At 40.5% G+C, this 19670-nt stretch overlaps 1 protein-coding gene across 1 annotated transcript in view; it reads left to right on the top strand.

The window, feature by feature from the left end:
* The first annotated feature begins 8218 nt into the window (after positions 1–8218).
* LOC115361783 (uncharacterized) overlaps positions 8219–19670 on the top strand; it is a 58420-nt gene continuing 46968 nt past the window's right edge. Inside the window, exon 1 of the mRNA XM_030055415.1 lies at positions 8219–8470. Coding sequence (XP_029911275.1) covers positions 8352–8470 — 119 coding nt within the window. The 5' untranslated portion in view covers positions 8219–8351. The remainder of the gene's footprint in view (positions 8471–19670) is intronic.

The following is a 19670-nucleotide window of genomic DNA, read 5'->3' as shown; positions in this document are numbered from 1 at the left end:
CCAAGTCATGGAGGCCGTGTCTTCACTGGGGTCAGGTGTCTAACCGTCCTGACAGAGGCAGGAGTGTCAGTGTGTCCTGTCAGATGTCCTTCTAATGGCACTACACCATGTATATATTTACAGCTGTCACAGTAACTTGATTGCGTGAGTCAGTGCTCTCCCCCACTCCGAGTCATCATTTATTTGATCTATTTTATTTTATTGGTTTATTTAAGGGGGACAATGCATATTCATGAACATTTGTGTGAAAGATACACCAATGTAAATATGCCAGAATTAGTAAAAACAAGCAACAAACATGTGTAGTCCCTAGGCAGGTGACATAAAGACTAACACAGAGACAAAGACATCAAACAGAGCAAAACAGACAACAAACAAACAAACAAACAAAAAGAAAATAGACACAGGATGATGACAAGAACATTATTCATCCACATCTAGCAGCATAAAATCTGGATGATGAGATGTGTGGTAGTTAATAGTGAGTACATCTCTGGTTTACCAGGAGCCACTGTTTTAAGTGGGTTTTAAAGGTGTTGTATGTAGGACACTCTCTTACTGGGAGGGGCAAACTATTCCAGAGTTTACTTCCTATTACTGACAGTGTGTTTTGACCAAAAGTAGTACGTCTGAAAGGTATCACACAGTCCCCTTTTACAAAAGCCCGTGTGCTACCACCGCTTTCAAGTCTTTGAAAGAAGCCATGCAGAGGAGGAGCAAGATTATGTAACACTTTATACAAGGAGCAAGCATACTTGAAATTTCTAAAATTCTCAAAGCTTAAAAATGCATGTTTCTTTAAGATACTGCAATGGTGAAATGACAATGCTTTTTAATCAAAGGTTTTTTATGGCTTTTTTTAAAGAGTGATTCGATGCTTTTAAGTGAAGCCATGCTGTCACTGACCAGTTTATAAAACAATACTCAATGTGTGAAAAAATCATAGTATGTAAGAACATGTTGGCAGCTTTGATGTCAAGAAAGGGCCCAAGTTGTTTAAAATTCTGCAGATTGAATTTAACCTTATTTGCCACCTTTTTTACATGATTTTGTTTTTACATGTTAGGGTGGAGTCATATATCACTCCAATATACTTGAATTCATTTACAATATCAAGCTCCTGTCCTCTAAGGAATACATTAGAATGTGACACCTTCGTGTTTTGTTTCGTAAACACCATACAGACTGTTTTTTTGGTGTTTAGGTAGAGACATGATTTAGTAAGCCAGTCATCAATATGAGCCATTGCAGATCTAAGTGTGGATGCTATCTCTGGTAGATCATTGATATACAGTGTGAACAGGAGTGGACCAAGTATGGAGCCTTGGGGGACCCCTACTGGACATTCACAAAAAGGGGACCTTGAGTGGTTAACACGAACACATTGCTTTCTACTGGACAAGTATGATTTTATCCAGTGGAGAGCTTGCTCAGAGAAATTAAAATATGTTAATTTAGATAAAAGAACGTTGTGATTAACAGCATCATAAGCTCGTTTTAGGTCCAAGAAGACAGCACCAACATAAGAACCCTTATCTAGAGAGTTCTTATGTTTAACCTTTTCCAAAAATAAACAGTTGGCTGTTTCTGTTGAGTGATGGGCTCTAAACCCAAATTGCATTTGAAAATGAAAGTGAACATAAATGATTTATTTATGTCAGTTTTGCTCTGCTAATCTTGGGCTGCATTATGATCAGGCCTAATGATGAGGATATGAAGTCTAATGATCACACAGGAGCTGTCACTGGCTTTATTTCCAAAAAAAAATAGACTTACATTAGATTTCCAGCTAATTTACACATATGGTTTGTGTAAATTAGCTGGAAATCTAATGTAAGTAAGATTTGCTGGGTGAGGCATCTAGAGAAGGGTGTGTGTGTGTGTGTGTGTGTGTGTGTGTGTGTGTGTGGCAGTGTGTCGGTGTCTCCACCCGGAAACACTCTGATTTCCTGTGAACCAAAGGCTCATGCTGGTTCTAATTCAATGTCAATGGTTGTGACTCTCAGGTGTGAAAAGGCCCCAACAAACTGTGTGGAGGCAAAACCAGCCGGCGGGCAGGGGAGGAGGCAAACACACAGAGACAGACAGAAACAAAACACTACAGAAATACGACTCCTCCTAAAAAGCTGAAAACAACAATACACACACACACACACACACACACACACACACACACAACAGGCAGGCAGATGGCTGTAGGACGCCGTGGACAGTTCACACACCGACACATACGGCTTTTAACAGAAACTGGTTTCAAGAAGAGGTCAAACTAAAAGAACAAAAATGACCAAGCTCTCTCTCTCTCTCTCTCTCTCTCTCTCTCTCACACACACACACACACACACACACACACACACACCCTTCTCTAGATGTCTCACCCAGCATATCTTCAACACCTGCACATATGGTTTGTGTAAATTAGCTGCAAATCTAATGTAAGTCTATTTTCATACACCCACACACACACACACACTCAGGAGTAAAAAAAAACAATATAACAACTCAATACTTCATTGTCTACTTCCATGGAAATTTACCTTTGGGTTCACCACGGTTGGAAAAACAAATCCAGGACAGGAATGACCAGATCTCTGTCAGACTGCCAAACCAGGCTGAACAGTGAAAGTGAAACAAAACTCAACTTTCTGTTTCCCAGAAGAGCCCATGAGCCACACAGAGGAATGTTCACAACAACATTTTCCTCTGATTAAATCAGCAGAAAGTTCGTCGTTAATTGTTTCAGTAACAAACAGGCAGCTATTCTGATGTATGATTACTGAATCCTTTAGAACAGATGAGGAATGGACCTCATTCAAAATATATCTCAGCAACTCATTAGGTAAACATTTACTAATTATTTATTGATAATATGTCATAATTAAGTAATTATTTACAAATAACCTCCTTGCTTCAGTGACCTTCACCGGCCCTCCCATGAACAACACCAAATACTTAACCAAGTACTTAACAATAGGGTTGAGCCGGATACTCTCTCAATCACACACAGCGCCCCTCCCCTACACACACACATACACACACACTCACACACACACACACACACACACACACACACACACACACACACACACAGGGACAGTCTCTCTGTCTCTCCTTCAGGTGTGACAGCTCACGTCGTGTCTCTCTTCAGTAGCGGTCAGGTGTTTTCCAGCTCGTTCTTCCCTCGGTCTGATAGTCAGTAGAGTTTCTACTGAACTTGACTGGTAACAGACGCAGCAGAGTTAGGGTCAGGGGTTAAGGGTTAAGGGTTAAGGGTTAGCGGTTAGGGGTTAGTGCTGAATGCGTCTCTCACTGCCGACACACCACTTTTTTTTTTTTTTTTTTTTTTTTTTACCATCTGCTCACTTACCAGCTGGTTTTTGATATAAAGTCAGTTGGAAAACTTTGCTCGTAATGGGTGCGGTACAGAGTCATAGTCTTAACACACACACACACACACACACACACACACACACCACTTACACACACACATTAGCTGAACACACAAAGGACTTTATTGTTTGTATTTTATTTTGTCTGCATGCACTGAGAGACTGACACTTTTTCACTGTAGTTCATAAAAAATAAATATAGTAGTAGTATAAATATTACAAATTCTCTCTCTCTCTCTCTCTCTCTCTCTCTCTCTCTCTATTTATATGTATATATATATATATATATATATGTATGTATGTATATATATACAGTACAGGCCAAAAGTTTGGACACACCTTCTCATTCAATGCGTTTTCTTTATTTTCATGACTATTTACATTGTAGATTCTAACTGAAGGAATCAAAACTATGAATGAACACATGTGGAGTTATGTACTTAAAAAAAGGTGAAATAACTGAAAACATGTTTTATATGCTAGTTTCTTCAAAATAGCCACCCTTTGCTCTGATTACTGCTTTGCACACTCTTGGCATTCTCTCCATGAGCTTCAAGAGGTCGTCACCTGAAATCGTTTTCCTACAGTCTTGAAGGAGTTCCCAGAGGTGTTTAGCACTTGTTGGCCCCTTTGCCTTCACTCTGCGGTCCAGCTCACCCCAAACCATCTCGATTGGGTTCAGGTCCGGTGACTGTGGAGGCCAGGTCATCTGCCGCAGCACTCCATCACTCTCCTTCTTGGTCAAATAGCCCTTACACAGCCTGGAGGTGTGTTTGGGCTCATTGTCCTGTTGAAAAATAAATGATCGTCCAAGTAAACGCAAACCGGATGGGATGGCATGTCGCTGCAGGATGCTGTGGTAGCCATGCTGGTTCAGTGTGCCTTCAATTTTGAATAAATCCCCAACAGTGTCACCAGCAAAACACCCCCACACCATCACACCTCCTCCTCCATGCTTCACAGTGGGAACCAGGCATGTGGAATCCATCCGTTCACCTTTTCTGCGTCTCACAAAGACACGGCGGTTGGAAGCAAAGATCTCAAATTTGGACTCATCAGACCAAAGCACAGATTTCCACTGTCTAATGTCCATTCCTTATGTTTCTTGGCCCAAACAAATCTCTTCTGCTTGTTGCCTCTCCTTAGCAGTGGTTTCTTAGCAGGTATTTGACCATGAAGGCCTGATTCGTGCAGTCTCCTCTCAACAGTTGTTCTAGAGATGGGTCTGCTGCTAGAACTCTGTGTGGCATTTATCTGGTCTCTGATCTGAGCTGCTGTTAACTTGCGATTTCTGAGGCTGGTGACTCGGATGAACTTGTCCTCAGAAGCAGAGGTGACTCTTGGTCTTCCTTTCCTGGGTCGGTCCTCATGTGTGCCAGTTTCGTTGTAGCGCTTGATGGTTTTTGCGACTCCACTTGGGTACACATTTAAAGTTTTTGCAATTTTCCGGACTGACTGACCTTCATTTCTTCAAGTAATGATGGCCACTCGTTTTTCTTTAGTTAGCTGATTGGTTCTTGCCATAATATGAATTTTAACAGTTGTCCAGTAGGGCTGTCGGCTGTGTAGTAACCTGACTTCTGCACAACACAACTGATGGTCCCAACCCCATTGATAAAGCAAGAAATTCCACTAATTAACCCTGATAAGGCACACCTGTGAAGTGAAAACCATTTCAGGTGACTACCTCTTGAAGCTCATCGAGAGAATGCCAAGAGTGTGCAAAGCAGTAATCAGAGCAAAGGGTGGCTATTTTGAAGAAACTAGAATATGAAACATGTTTTCAGTTATTTCACCTTTTTTTGTTAAGTGCATAACTCCACGTGTTCATTCATAGTTTTGATTCCTTCAGTTAGAATCTACAATGTAAATAGTCATGAAAATAAAGAAAACGCATTAAATGAGAAGGTGTGTCCAAACTTTTGGCCTGTACTGTATATACACTCTCTCTCTAGTACTTCATAATTGCCTTCTGCATGTGCTGTATTTATTGATGCACTTAAGAATATTCATGTTCTGTGTTTATAAAAAAATGTTCTGTAAATAGTTCATTTACTATTGTGATCAAAAATATTGATCTGAAGCTCAATTCTGAGGCTGTTCTGTAAATAGTTTTCTAATAAACATTAAATATAGCAACTTCTGATCAACCCGTATCAATTTCAGGGTTAAAATAACATACCGGTTAAGCCCCACCCACTTCCGGTTTTGGCCCCGCCCACTCCGATTACGGATACGGATACGGATACAGATAATGTGGATGGTTAAACAGATACAGATACAAATACAGATACAGATACAGATAGTGATGTACTCGAAGGACCTGAATATCCAGCAGCCTTCTGGGCGTGATCGAGGGAAATTCTACATTCGGAGTTTTGCTAGCGAGTGGTATCAACGCAAACCGTGGCTTTCTGGTTGTACCAAAAGGCGTGCTCTTTTTTGTTTCCCATACCTCCTGTTTCGGATGTCCACATCTGACAAAACGTGGACAGAAACGGGAGTGACAGATTTGAAGCATCTTTCAGAAAAATGTAAAAAAAAAAAACATGAAGAAAGCAAGTATCATATTGATAACGCAATGAAACTGGCTATATTTGGAAAAGCAAACATTGCTAGCCAGATTAGCGACAGCTATCGGGTTGGCATAGCTAAGCACATCTGTCTGTCAATTCAAAAAGATGTTTAAACTTAAGGTAATTAATAAATACAAATCCTTATTATAGAAATACGTGTATGTATGTATGCATGTGTATATATATGTATGTGAGTGTATGTGTGTGCTTATGTATGTGTGTGTGTATATGTGTATGTATATATGTATGTATGTGTATATGTATATATATTATGAATCTTGCATTTGATCTGTAGCACTTTGTCCACATTAGGAGTGTTTACTGATCACAGTGTCACCTTTTGTTTATGGTATATTGATAATTTATTGATTCGATTTTCTTTCCTTTTGATCTTTGCTTTGATGAAATAACATGAAAGATGTAAGAAAGGGTAGGCGTTATATAAGCTACGGCTTCTGCCTACACCTTTTCGGTTGTAATTAGCTGTATATTTTTTCTGTATTGTCTGCATGTGGCAATGGAGGATGAACCGAAATAAAAAAGATCTATCTATCTATCTATCTACAATGAAGAGGTCGGAAGGAACCGAGCCGTTCTTTCAAGGATTATTGACTCAAATTTTGTGGTGCATATGAACTTGCATTACTTGGCCATGATGAGACCTATTACACGGCGAACCCTGGGATTTTTAACGGACTAGTGGATTTTGTAGCTGAATTGGACAGTGTGTTGAAACATCAATTGGAAACGGCCACGGTGTTTAAAGGTACGTCCAATACAATACAGCATTTATCCCCTGAAAGCAGGCAAGGGGTACACGGATCTTTGTTTGTGATACTGTGATAATAATCGTAAAGTGAAAGCAGCAGGCCAAATATATCTTTTTTTTTTTTCTTTTTTTTTGTAAGTTATAGAAATCACTAGCCTAGCCATTAGCCACAAGCAGCTGGCTTTCTGCTACCTTTACGGTGCATGAGAGGTGCCAGAATACGCGGAGGCTCAGAGAAACCTTGGTCCATAGCCCCACCTAGTGGAAAAGTCACGCCACGCCACTGCCTTCAGCACGAGTGCAGGCCCAGATGAAGGTAAACAACTGAGGTTTCAAGATACATCTGTGTTGGGACATGTCTTCAGTGATGTATTTTTAAAATGTATTAATTTATGCTTTAATATCCCAACGCCTTTTCCCCCAGTTTATTTCCATTAACTAATATATTTTCTTTATACATTTCTTTGACTGCAACAGAAAGTTATGGGCATGAATGAAGGAACTACATGGCATGAAAATTAAAAAATATAACTATGATCTTTTGCATGAGTTATTAAAGACAGTCCTCTTGTCAGAACTTTGGCTAAAGCTGCATATCGTGCAATATCGGGTATGCAAATACTTTAATACGAAAACAAGAGGGGTGTGGATTCCTGTCAGTACATGTTCAGTGTGAAGCTGCAGTTGAGAGTAGATGCAGGGACTTGAGCTGAACATGGAGAGCTTAAAAATTACACTGAATAAGTTTATTGATCACATTTTTAAAACAGCCAACATCTACGTCTCCATCATTCTGATTTTTTCTTACCATGTTGTGCTGCATCTGGACTTACCATGCACTTGTAAGCCAGGAAGGAGTCAGTGTGTTGTCTACATGATTCTGCCATTTTTTATAATATTTTTAGTGATACTGTGGACAGACAGAGCATGTTACAGAGCGCTGAGATATACATGTAGAAAATGTTCGGGCACATTTTGTTGTGTTTTACTGAAGAACATCCTCAAGGCAGTTTGTATGGGTCTTACATGGATGGCATCTGTATTAATTGATGGAGACTGGTTTTTGTGCTGTGAGAACGATCAGTCACCAAAGCAGATAGTACTGGCCTGCAAGGCCAAGAACAAGAGCAACCTCACACCTGAGGAACAAGAAATTATCACTGAGCTCAAAGGCCAGTCACTGGTGAGTGTTTGTGATTTTTTCTGAAGTCATTGTGGTAAGTGTTATCCCTTTATTCAACAGTGGGACTGATGAAGTAGATTCAGTGCACAATAATACTGTGTTAATGCAACATGTTCTTTAATGCTTCTTTTTCAGGTGTGGGGCCTATATGTCATCTTAGGTATCTGCATTTTGGGTGTTTTTGGAGGTGGGTTTTACTCCTGTCTGTCATCATGCAGTAAATGCTGTCAGAAACTGAACGAATGCTGTAATGAACCCAAACAATCCCTGTGCAAATGCTGTAGTGAATGCTTTAACACAGCATGAGGTTAATGAACTGATTCTGGAAGAGTGGGAAAATCAACTGAAGGACCGTGTGAAAGAAGCAACAGACAGGACACTGACCAACAAACTCACAGAGGACTGGGAAGAAGAAGGGGCAAAATGTGTTGACTATGTTGATGAAATTATCAGCGATCCAAAACGACTGCTTTTCACTGAACCACAACGAGCTGGGCAAATACAACAACAAACCAGTGGACAACGTCCAGCTGAACCAGCAGCACGACATGAGGTAAGAGACAGTGAACACATCTTGTCAGCCTCATCAGTCAACATCATGACATTTAGTTTTATTTTATTCTGAGAACGCTGATGTTCACAAGCACTGAGCAGCTGGAGCTGAAACTAGAGTGTCTGGTGTCCATCATGAATTATGTAAAGGATATTGTCATAATATTTACAGCATGTATATCTGCAGTGTTGTGCATGAACACGTTAAAAGTATAGCGTTCACTGAACATGCTCATAACATAACACTAACATAACACTGTTATGTTAATGACACTGTTATATTAATGACTGTTATGTTAATGACTGTTATGTTAATGAGGCTCACAAAGTGTTTTAGGGCAGCTGAGGCCGAGGCAGACTAGCATTGGATCTTAACACCTCATTCCCATTCCCACCACATTCCCATCAGCAGCGGCAGTGCCAAAGGAAGTTCCAGCCATCTGAGGCTCATGACTATCCTTTACTTATACCAGCTAGACACTCCTGACAGAGACAGTTTACACACTGTGGCACTCTTCACACTCTTGCAGCTTTTGATAGAAACTGGTTTCAAGAAGAGGTCAAACTAAAAGAGCAAAATTAAAAATGACGAAGCTCTCTGTTTCTCTCTCTCTGTCTCTCTTACACACACAAACACACACACTAACACACACACACACACACACACACACACACACTCAGGAGTAAAAATATAACAAGACTGATTACAACTCACTGTGTTTCACTTCCAAACAGCCGTTATAACCCAAGACACCGTGATTCATCACCTGAACAAGACAAAAACCTGCTGGAACATCTGTAATGGATACACACACACACACACACACACACACACACATTACTGGTTCACCAACACAGATTGGGTATTGATCAGTATGATCAGTGAATGTGAAGATGTGGCAGGAGAAACAGCATTCATCAAAACTGTAAAGTTTGATTCATTTTTCTACTGATGACATTTAAATCATAAGAAAATCATTGTGGTACTTTAATGAGCACAGTTTGACCTGTTTGCTGTGAGGGAGTCAGGCTGCTGGTTCTGCTGGTTCTGCTGGTTCTTCTGCTGGTTCTGCTGGTTCTGCTGGTTCTGCTGCTGGTTCTGCTGGTTCTGCTGGTTCTTGCTCTGTATTTTGCTGCCTGCTGTTTGTGTTGGATCGTTCTGTTCTGTGATTGGTTGATTAGTTGGATCCAGGTTTGTTTGTTTGTTTTGTTTTTGTTTGTTTATTCTGAATATGCAAATAGTGTAAATAATACAAGGCTTCCTGATTACTACTAAACAAATTCTTTGCACAACATAATATAGAAATGAAAATTGAGGAAGCAAAATACTAATAAAAGAAAATACAGAAAATAAATGACATGCGAAAAGGAGTGAGAAGAAGCATAGCTTATTAGCTCTAACCCCTTTGTTTAAATATATATATATACACACACACACACACACACACACACACACACACACACACACACACACATACATATATACTAGGCAAAAAAAGTTCTGCACCGCTTTTTCAATCTATAATTTCTCCCCTTTATTTATACCCAATAGTGTTGTATCTTATACCGTTGTAAAGCCTGATTCGTCCTCTTTCCAATGAGATACAACTTGTAAGGATCCTGCATTTCTGGAATGAGTGACACCGGTAATTGTGTGGGAAGCGACCAATTTTTTTTTTGACAAAATCCCCTGCAATATTTTTTCAGTTGATCATTTCTCCCATTTAACAATACCGATTGCTGTTGTCTCTTATACCGTTAGAAAGCCTGATTAGTCCCCTTTTCAATGAGAAATAAGTTGTAAGGATTGTCAATCGATTGTTATGACCAACATGGCTAAACATGTCCCCTCGCCCCCTTTTTGAAGGGAGCAAAATCCCATTCAACATATTTTTGTACATTTTCTTGAACTGGTTGATATTTGAACTTTGCTTGAGTTCCTCACTTAGATTGTTCCATAGCTTGACACTGGTCATTGATATACAGAAACTTTTCAAGGTGTTCATATGTTTAAGATTTTGAAGTTATATTCCCCCCTTAACTGATAACCTCCCTCCCGGTGGGCTCAGGCTTCTGATAAAGTGCTATACAAATTAATCAGCTGCAACTTTCATACGTGCTAAAATGTCAATATAATCATGAGTATAATATCATTTTTTTAGCTTTTGATCAGCATGTAAAGTTGGTGTGGCAGGAGATCCTGTGTAGAAGAATCTGGTGTCACACCTCAAGATTTTTTGTTTGCTCAGATTTTATTTTCCTGTCTGTATATTTTATAATGAAATTGTATTGATCACAATTGTATTGATATTAATCACACTTCCTCTGTTTTGTTGTCATGCACATAAACTTCATACCATGAAAAGAAACATATTTCTGTGTTGTGACTGTGCTGGGAAATCTTCTGTGGTGGGAAAACTTCTCAAATCATCTGATGAAGAAAAAAACAGCAGTGCCACAGACTAAAAACACTCCACTGACATCTTTACTGAAATTAAAGTATACAATAAATAGCAGTAAAATGCACTTCAGTGAGAAAAGTAAAGGCAGATGTCACTGGTTTACCAGAACAGATCGGGCATCGATCAGTAAATGTGTGTGTTGATCAGCAGCTGTGTGGCAGGAGAAACAGCATGCATCTAAACTGTGAAATTGTGATGTCATTTAAACTGAATAAATAATTTTCTTTGTGCATGTGCAGAAAGGTTTTTATTGTCTGTGCTGAGTCACTCCCTCGCCTGTGATACTGCTTAAATATGAATAAGTAAATATGGCTGTGAGATGTAAACTTTATGATATTTGTACTTAACTTTTACACTCACGCCTTGTGCATTAATGCCACTAATTTGGCTATTCTAGATGCACAGCACTTGTTATGTGGCCTGTTCCCCTCATTAGACAAAGTAATTATGGAAATATGGCATTTTAGATAATACTTTGACATATAGATTATATTTTGCAGCCTTAACTGCGTCTTGAGGTCACAGAAATGTGTCGATCTGGACTTCAAATGAGAGAAAGCAGGGAGCTCTTAGTCACAATGCTGCCATCTAGTGGTGGATCAGAGAAGAACGCGGCTCGTCAGGCTGCAGAGAAGCAGCAGCGTCTGCCAGGCCTCTGAGCTGCAGCCGCTCTCTCTCCGCCTGAAACACCAAACCACAGAGACTCTCAGCCCGGCTCAGCGCTCTGCAGACAGGTTGTTGTTTCATGACACATTTCAGCTTAGAAACTCTGCTTTTCCACTTTTTCACACGAGAGAAAACTTTCACATAAATAAAGAGTTGAGATCAAAGCTGGAGCTGCTGGGGAACATCTGGTTTGGACAGAGAGGAAGAGGAGAGCGAGGAGAGGAGGAAGAAGAAGGTGAGCTAGAGAACAAAGAAGTCTTATAGCCAAATCAACATAGAAGGAGAGATTTTGCCAGTTGTTTTTTTTTTTTTTCTAGCACAAATGTCTTCGATTTCTTCTTCTGTGATTTTGTTGTTTGAGGAGAATTATAGCAGAACATTTTGAGATTAAACAAAACAAAACTTTCTCCTTATATTTGCACTGATAGTGTGTTATGATGTTCACATCCATACTTTACACATTTGTGTGTGTGTGTGTGTGTGTGTCTGTCTGTCTGTCTGTCTGTCTGTATGTGTGTGTGTGTGTGTGTGTGTGTGTGTGTGTGTGTAAACTGCAGAAAATGTAGATGCTTGTTATGATCCGATCCGAGCCGCCTGCCTGACCGCTAACCAGTGGCGGCTGGTGAAAAAAATTCTTGGTGGGGCTGGTGTGCCAACACATTTCCCTGCCTAGTCTAGTATAAGCATTCAAATGAACAGTGGGAAAATTACTAACAGTTCCACAATAATATTTAATTTCCTTCTCAAAATCAACAGTTTCAAAGATAAAATAACAATTTACAGCTATATTAGACTTTATGCTATCAAATACTATACAATACAATACAATAATGAGATAAATTTACAGAAAGGGATTTCAGCTGAATCTATACAAATCAACAGTGTGAGTGAGTGAGTGAGTTTACAGCAAAGTTCTTTTCAAAAATTAAAACATAATCAGATGATTTACCCTATCTGATCAAGAAAAAATGCAAAATTTGCTTGAAGAAAAAAGCATCAGTGCCATAGAAGCAGCAAAATTTGTCAGTGCATGTCACAAACACAACAGAACAACAGGGGCTTACGGCGGATCTTTTGTAGCACAGAGGAGATATGTTGCTCAAACACTAGGTATGTAGTATTATGAGTTGTAGAACATAATAAATTATCTTGAAGGAGTAGATGTTTACCAGCAAGCTTGACTCCAATAATTTAACAATATGTTAGATTATCATTTGTTTTAAAAATGTAAATTACTTATCAAACAGACCTAACAATTCAACCACCAATGAATGAGCAGTAGTATGCCTGTGATAACACAGACTGAATATGAAAAATAAGCCAAAGTGATACCTCTTCTCTAAATAGACACGCTAAGCCAGTGTGCTGCTGTTAGCCAGTGAAACTAGAGCCGAGTGGCAACTCTTCACTTTGTAATAATCTATGTCAGTGCGCCGCTGTAGCCTGGAAAGTTTCTTTGCCTTGTGGGTGTTGCCTTTTGGCTCGTGCGGTGCCGGTGCCGTTGTTATTATGTCAAATTCCGAGTTAAAAACAGTCACCCAGATGGCCATGAAATTCACCCAAATGGCCAGGCAAAAAGCGAGTTGCGCTTTTCGGCGCGCTGATTGCATCCCTGGTGTGTGTCTGTCTCTCTCACTGGGTCTGTCTCTCTCTCTGTCTGTGTGTGTGTCCACGCTGAATCATACCTGTCACTTCTGAAAAGGATGCAGGGGAAGCAGTAAAGTGCACTGGCTGCTCCACAGCCTGTCAGCCACGGCTTGCGCTGAAACCAGCTCCGGCAAAAAGTCCTGCTATAGGGTTTAGCTTTCTCCTTGGTTTTCTGTTGGATGTTGATTTCGGGCTTGTCGTGTCCCAGCTCCTTAACGCGGATTTTTTCCGCTATCGTCCTTCTCGCAAAAGGGTAATTTAATAAGGATCTCACCGAATTTGGTGGAAGCTGCTGCTCTTGAACTCCTGTCATCGTCACCGCCATTATCTCTCTCACTCACTCCTCGCGGTATTTTTTTTTCGTAGGGCACCGTAAGTCTGGGAATCTCACTACGAAAAACAATGATCGCTGGCTCCTCAAGTAGCTTTAGCAGTCCGAAACCTTCACGCATTTTACGTGGACGTAGGGGCGACATTTCCAGCGCCCCTACGGCGTTAAATTTGGCGACGTTGATTGGCCAATTATTCATCATTTTCCCCTAGCAACCATAACCGGATTGGCTATTTAGCTGCAGGTCTGGGGCGCTTTGACGAGCGCCCCTAAAGAGAAATGATACAGTCTGTGGGAGGAAATTCACCACTGATTGAATGAGTCAGTTGGTGTAAATGTTGTTTAAATTATTCAGATTGCATGTAGGCACACAGCGCCCCCTATGGGCCAGCCGCCACTGCCACTAACGTCACTGCGCTTGTGCAGCTCAATGAGCCACAGCTACTTATGGTTGTGTTAATAAAACAGCAGGGGGCGCTGCCGGCCAACAGCAGCTGATTGATTTCAGATGGGACTTCTTGTATTGTGGAAAAATTGATTAAATGAGTAAATCATGATGTGCTGTGTCTTATTGCTGTAATCTGATGAAAGATGTTTTCAGAGCAGTTGAATAAAAGCAGCGTCACACTGGAGCTCACACTGTCACAGAGTTTTCTGATTGTGTATCTGTGAAATCTGTTTTTACAAAATTCTGCACACCAAACACACACACACACACACACACACACACACACACACACACACACAGACACACACACACACACAGACACACACACACACACAGACACACAGACACACACACACACAGACACACACACACACACACAGACACACACACACACACACACACACACACACACACACACACACACACACACACTCACACACACACACACACACACACACACACACACACACACACTCACACACACACACACACACACACACACACACACACACACACACATCCCCACACAAGTCAATACTTAATTGTGTACTGCTATGGAAATTTACCTTTGGGTTCACCACGGTTGGAAAAACAAATCCAGGACAGGAATGAGCAGATCTCTGTCAGACTGCCAAACCAGGCTGAACAGTGAAAGTGAAACAAAACTCAACTTTCTGTTTCCCAGAAGAGCCCATGAGCCACACAGAGGAATGTTCACAACAACATTTTCCTCTGATTAAATCATCAGAAAGTTCGTCATTAATCGTTTCAGTTACAAACAGGCAGCTGTTCTGATGTATGATCAGCTGTATAATCAGAGGGTGCAAAAACAAAAAAAAACGTGTTATAAATGACGTGAAAATGTATTACTGAATCCCTTAGAACAGATGAGGAATAGACCTCATTCAAAATATATCTCAACAACTAATTAGGTAAACATTTACTAATTATTTATTGATAATATGTCATAATTAAGTAATCATTTGCAGACAACCACCTACATATTTGTGATATGTTTATTTCAAATTAAATAATACCTTACAGGGTGTATTAATGTTTTGTTGATGATTCATTCATCATCATCTAATGTCATATATATGTATTTACTAAAAACTGTTGTATTTTTTTTTTTTTTGTCTGCATTGTGTGTTAAACACCACATGGGGTGTCCACTTTTTAGAGGTCAACGCAGTTTTAGTTTCGCACATGAAGAATTTAAAGTTTCGTTGCTTCAGTGACTTTCACCAGCCCTCCCTGGATAGTAGTCTAATTAAGTTTATTGAATGGAGTTTGCTACCGTGGGCCAGAGGGGGCAGTGTTACATCTTGGTGAGATGGTGAGATGACAGACAGAAACAGGAAAAGAGCATGCGGGGAGGTGGTGGGGTTGGTGGAGGACAGGTGGTGGAGGTTGCTGTGCAGCTTCTCACACCTCAGGAGACAAAACATGCAAAGCCAAGGAGTGGTGGTGCCATGAATGAGAAAGTCCTCACTGCCCAAGAGAGCAAACGTCTAAGAGACTGAAAGACATAGAAGAAGACGTGGTGAGCTTGACTTTGTGTTAGTTGGAGAAGTGACTCAGCACCTTTTGGCGGGATCCATCAGATATTTAGGATAGGACTCACAAAATTCTGCACACCAAACACACACACACACACACACACACACACACACACACAGGTATCCAGATGTGTAAAGTCTGAACATAACACACAATGAGTGCAAATCAGGGAAAGAAATTTAGTTTTGTTTTTTTGTTTTTTTTGTCTCAAAATGTTCTGCTGCAACTCTCCTCAAGATGACCAAATCACAGATCAAGCAAACAAAAACATTTGTGCTAGAAAACATTTGTGGCTTCCTTTCTAATCCAAACCAGATGTGTCTCTGTGGCTGCAGCTCTGATTCGTAAGTGTTACTGATGCGAGTGTTTTCACATGTGTTTATGTGGAAAGAGGAAACCAGGACAGCCATGCAGAAAGAAAAGTCTACAAAAAGGTGCACAAAGTTTTTATGTACTTTCCTATTCAATTTCCCAAAGTTTATGTATTTTCAAATATATTTATTTTGTACCTATGCATTTCCCCTAATTAATTTCCCTTATCTAGTTTAGTTTATTTATCCATCTATTTATTTTTTTATTTATTTACTTTCTTATTAATTCATTTATTTGCTCATTCTTTTAATTATTTATTTATTGTCTGTTTATATACTTAATATTTTTACCATCAGGTGGAATTTAATTTTATTATTTATTTATTATTTTCTTTATGCATTTCTTCAAAAACAGGAGACAGTTATAAATGAGCATGCATAAGGGAACAAAATGGCACATACCTGTCAAGTATCCCGTTTTGGCCAGGATTTTCCTGTATTTTACCCTGCTTTCCCGGCCCCCTCCCGTATTAGTATTTTCCCGTAAACCCCACCCCCACCCCCCCATATGGTTTCATATGAGCCCAGCTGCTCTGCTCTGAGTGCCTGTTGAGTGTGAAGCTGCAGCTGAGAGCGAACACAGGAGCCTCAACATGGGGAACTCAGGAGCTCCATCTAACAGGATTATTGATCACATTTCTAAAACAACCATCATCGCCATCATTGTGATTGTTTCTTCCATTTCTCTGCTGCATCTGGACTCACCGTGCAGATGTAAACCAGGGAGGAGTCAGTGTGATGTCTACATGGCTGCGCCATTTTTTATAATATTTTTCGGGACAATCTGGATGGACACAGCATGTCAGAGTGCGCTGACATATACATGTAGACGGTCTCGGTGCAAGTTTGGTTGTGTTTTACTGAAGAACACACTCAAGGCGGCTCGTATCGGTCTTCTGTGGGTGGTCTGTGTATTAATTGATGGAGACTGGTTTGTGTGCTGTGAGAACGATCAGTCACCAGAGCAGATAGTACTGGCCTGCAAAGCCAAGTACAAGATCAACACCTCATATGAGGAACAACAAATTATCAATGAGCTCAAAGACCAGTCACTGGTGAGTGTTTCTCATGTTTTCTGAAGTCATAGTGTAAGTGTTATCCCTTTACTCAACAGTGCGACTGATGAAGTAGATTCATGTGTGTTACTGGAAGTGCACAATAATACTGTGTTAATGCAACATGTTCTTTAATGCTTCTTTTTCAGGTGTGGGGTGTATCTGTCATCTTAGTTATCTGCAGTTTGGGTGCTCTTGGTAGAGGCATTTACATCTGTCTGTCATCATGCAGTAAGTGCTGTCAAAAACTGAAGGAATGCTGTCAAAACCCCAAGAAATGCTGTAAAAACCTGAGCAGATGCTGTAAAAACCCGTGTGAATGGTGTGCACAGCGTGAATGCTGTCACACACAGCATGAGATTGAGGAACTGATTTTGGAAGAGTGTGAAAATCAGCTGAAGCACCGTGTGAAAAAAGCAACAGGCTTGATGCTGACCAGCAGACTCCCACAGGATTGGGAAGAAGAAGTGGAGAAGATATCGGAGGAGAAGTTGGAGAAGAAGAAATCGCAGAACAGGAAAATGGAGAAGTGTTTTGCCATCGTTGATGAAACTGTCAACGACATTTATGTTTTGCTGAATGACCAGATGGAGATGACAGAGTCAAGGCCAGCAGAGGGACCAGCAGCAGACAGAGGGGTAAGAACCAATCTACATGTCTTGGCTCCTTGTTGACTTTTGGATGTCTGTCCTTCTGAGTGCTGCTGCTCTGTAGTTTTTGGGCTGAGATGTTTCACAGAGTTGAGGGTGTGGACCGAGCAGAGGACAGTGGTGAGGAGACGGAGGAGACACTGACAGTTTATCAGACACACAGAGGCACAGTGTGGCTGCCTGTGGAGGTTTCAGAGACAGCGCTTCAACAGTCACTGATTTTGAGTGTTTAAACATTCAGAAAAAAAGCTTTAATCCCCCTTTTTACGTACTTTCCTATTCAATTTCCCAAAGTTTATGTATTTTCAAATATATTTATTTTGTGTGCTTATTTTACCTATGCATTTCCCCTATGGAGCTGCTGTTGAAGCACAAAAAAAAAAAAAAAAAAAAAAAAACAGTGAAAGTATTATCTATCTGTCTGTGTTGTCATCAGGTTGCCGTGGATCCCCAACAACAGGCGCGGCCCTTGTTGACCCGGGCGACATCCGAGCAGGTATGGCTCTCCGGTTTGTTCTTGCACTCATATTAAAGTTCAGGCATGCCGCATTAAGTACCTTGCTCAAGGGCCCACACCGGATTTTAACTGCCACCCTGACCAGCACTCGAACCCTGGTCTCCTGTACCAAAGTCAGTGGTATTAACCACTGTGTGTGTGTGTGTGTGTGTGTGTGTGTGTGTGTGTGTACATGCGCCACCTGGATTTAAATAATTCTGTCTTCTTCTTCTTCTTTTTAATTTCTGGCAGTGTAGACGCCGCAAGACGTATTACTGCCCTCCACTGGTTTTTGGTTTCTATTTTCCTGTGTGTTTCCTTTGCCCAGTTCCCTTCAGTGTTTTCACCTGTCTTGTTTGCCCCTCCTAGTTCCCACACCTGTACTGAGTTGTGTTTCAGCCCTGATGTTCTGATCCCTCCCAGTGTTTCCCTCGGCCTCTCCTCTGTGTTCTCCTGTCTTGTGCTCCAGCCCCTTCCCCAGGTGACACACCTTGGGAAGCTTATCAGTTCTTGTGTATTTAAGTCCTGTCTTCAGTTCTGTTTCTTGTCTGTTCATTGTTTTGTGGTTGCTATGTGTATTTATTCCTGTATTTCCTGCATTTTTTCCTAGAGCTCATTAAATATTTTGTTGTTCTTCTGAGCTTTGTGCCTGCTTGCTCCCGCATTTGGGTCCAAGCACCACCCCCGTCGTGACACTTCCATTGGATATTTGCTGCAGTGATCACTGTGTTTCAGCTGGCAACAGGTTATTTAATCCTAACTGATGCAGCGAGCAGCTTCTCTTTTCTTAAACAACCATGTGAGAGGACAAATGCCATGGTCGTGGAAAAGGTGTTACTCTGTTTCAGAAGGGTTGAATTACTGGCCTGCATCAAGCAAAGAAAACAACTAAGAGATTGAAACTATTAAAATTGGGTTACGAAATGTCCAATGCATTATTAAAACCTGGTGGTGAACCATCTTCTTCATTTGTGGTCCAAATGATTGTCATTGGAGAGCACTTTAACGTTTGAAATAAAAAAAAATAAATAAATAAAAAAAAACAGTAGAACTCACGTCTGTGTTTAATAGTGAAAGTTAACAGCTTTTCCACACACACAGTACAAAGAGAAGTCAAGGGAGTGGGACTAAAGAGCCTCTTCATGAGTGCTCCTGTACTGACAGTGAAATCTTCACTGCTATATGTTTTAACTGTATGCACACTGCATTTTTGTTAATCTACCAGAGGTATGGATGTTTTTTTTTCTTATGTTGAGGGAGTTTTGAGTGGCCATAGGACTCACAGAGGAAGCTAATACTATTTAGATAAGATCTGAGTTTTGGTTATGCTTATTTTCTGAAATGAATATATTTCTTTTGTACAGGAGCCGCCAAATGAAGGGGAGTCAGTTCCGTTACTGGTAAGTGCATCTGTCCATTCCTGATCACCTGTTCACTAAAACGACAAACAGGTCATGTGATGACACAAGGATTACTTTACCAAAACACAGTGTGGTTTGACTTTGATGTTGAATT

Source organism: Myripristis murdjan, chromosome 7, assembly GCF_902150065.1.
Source record: "Myripristis murdjan chromosome 7, fMyrMur1.1, whole genome shotgun sequence".
Classification (NCBI taxonomy): domain Eukaryota; kingdom Metazoa; phylum Chordata; class Actinopteri; order Holocentriformes; family Holocentridae; genus Myripristis; species Myripristis murdjan.
Note: the sequence above shows the minus strand (reverse complement) of the source record. Positions and strands in the feature narration are given on the sequence as shown.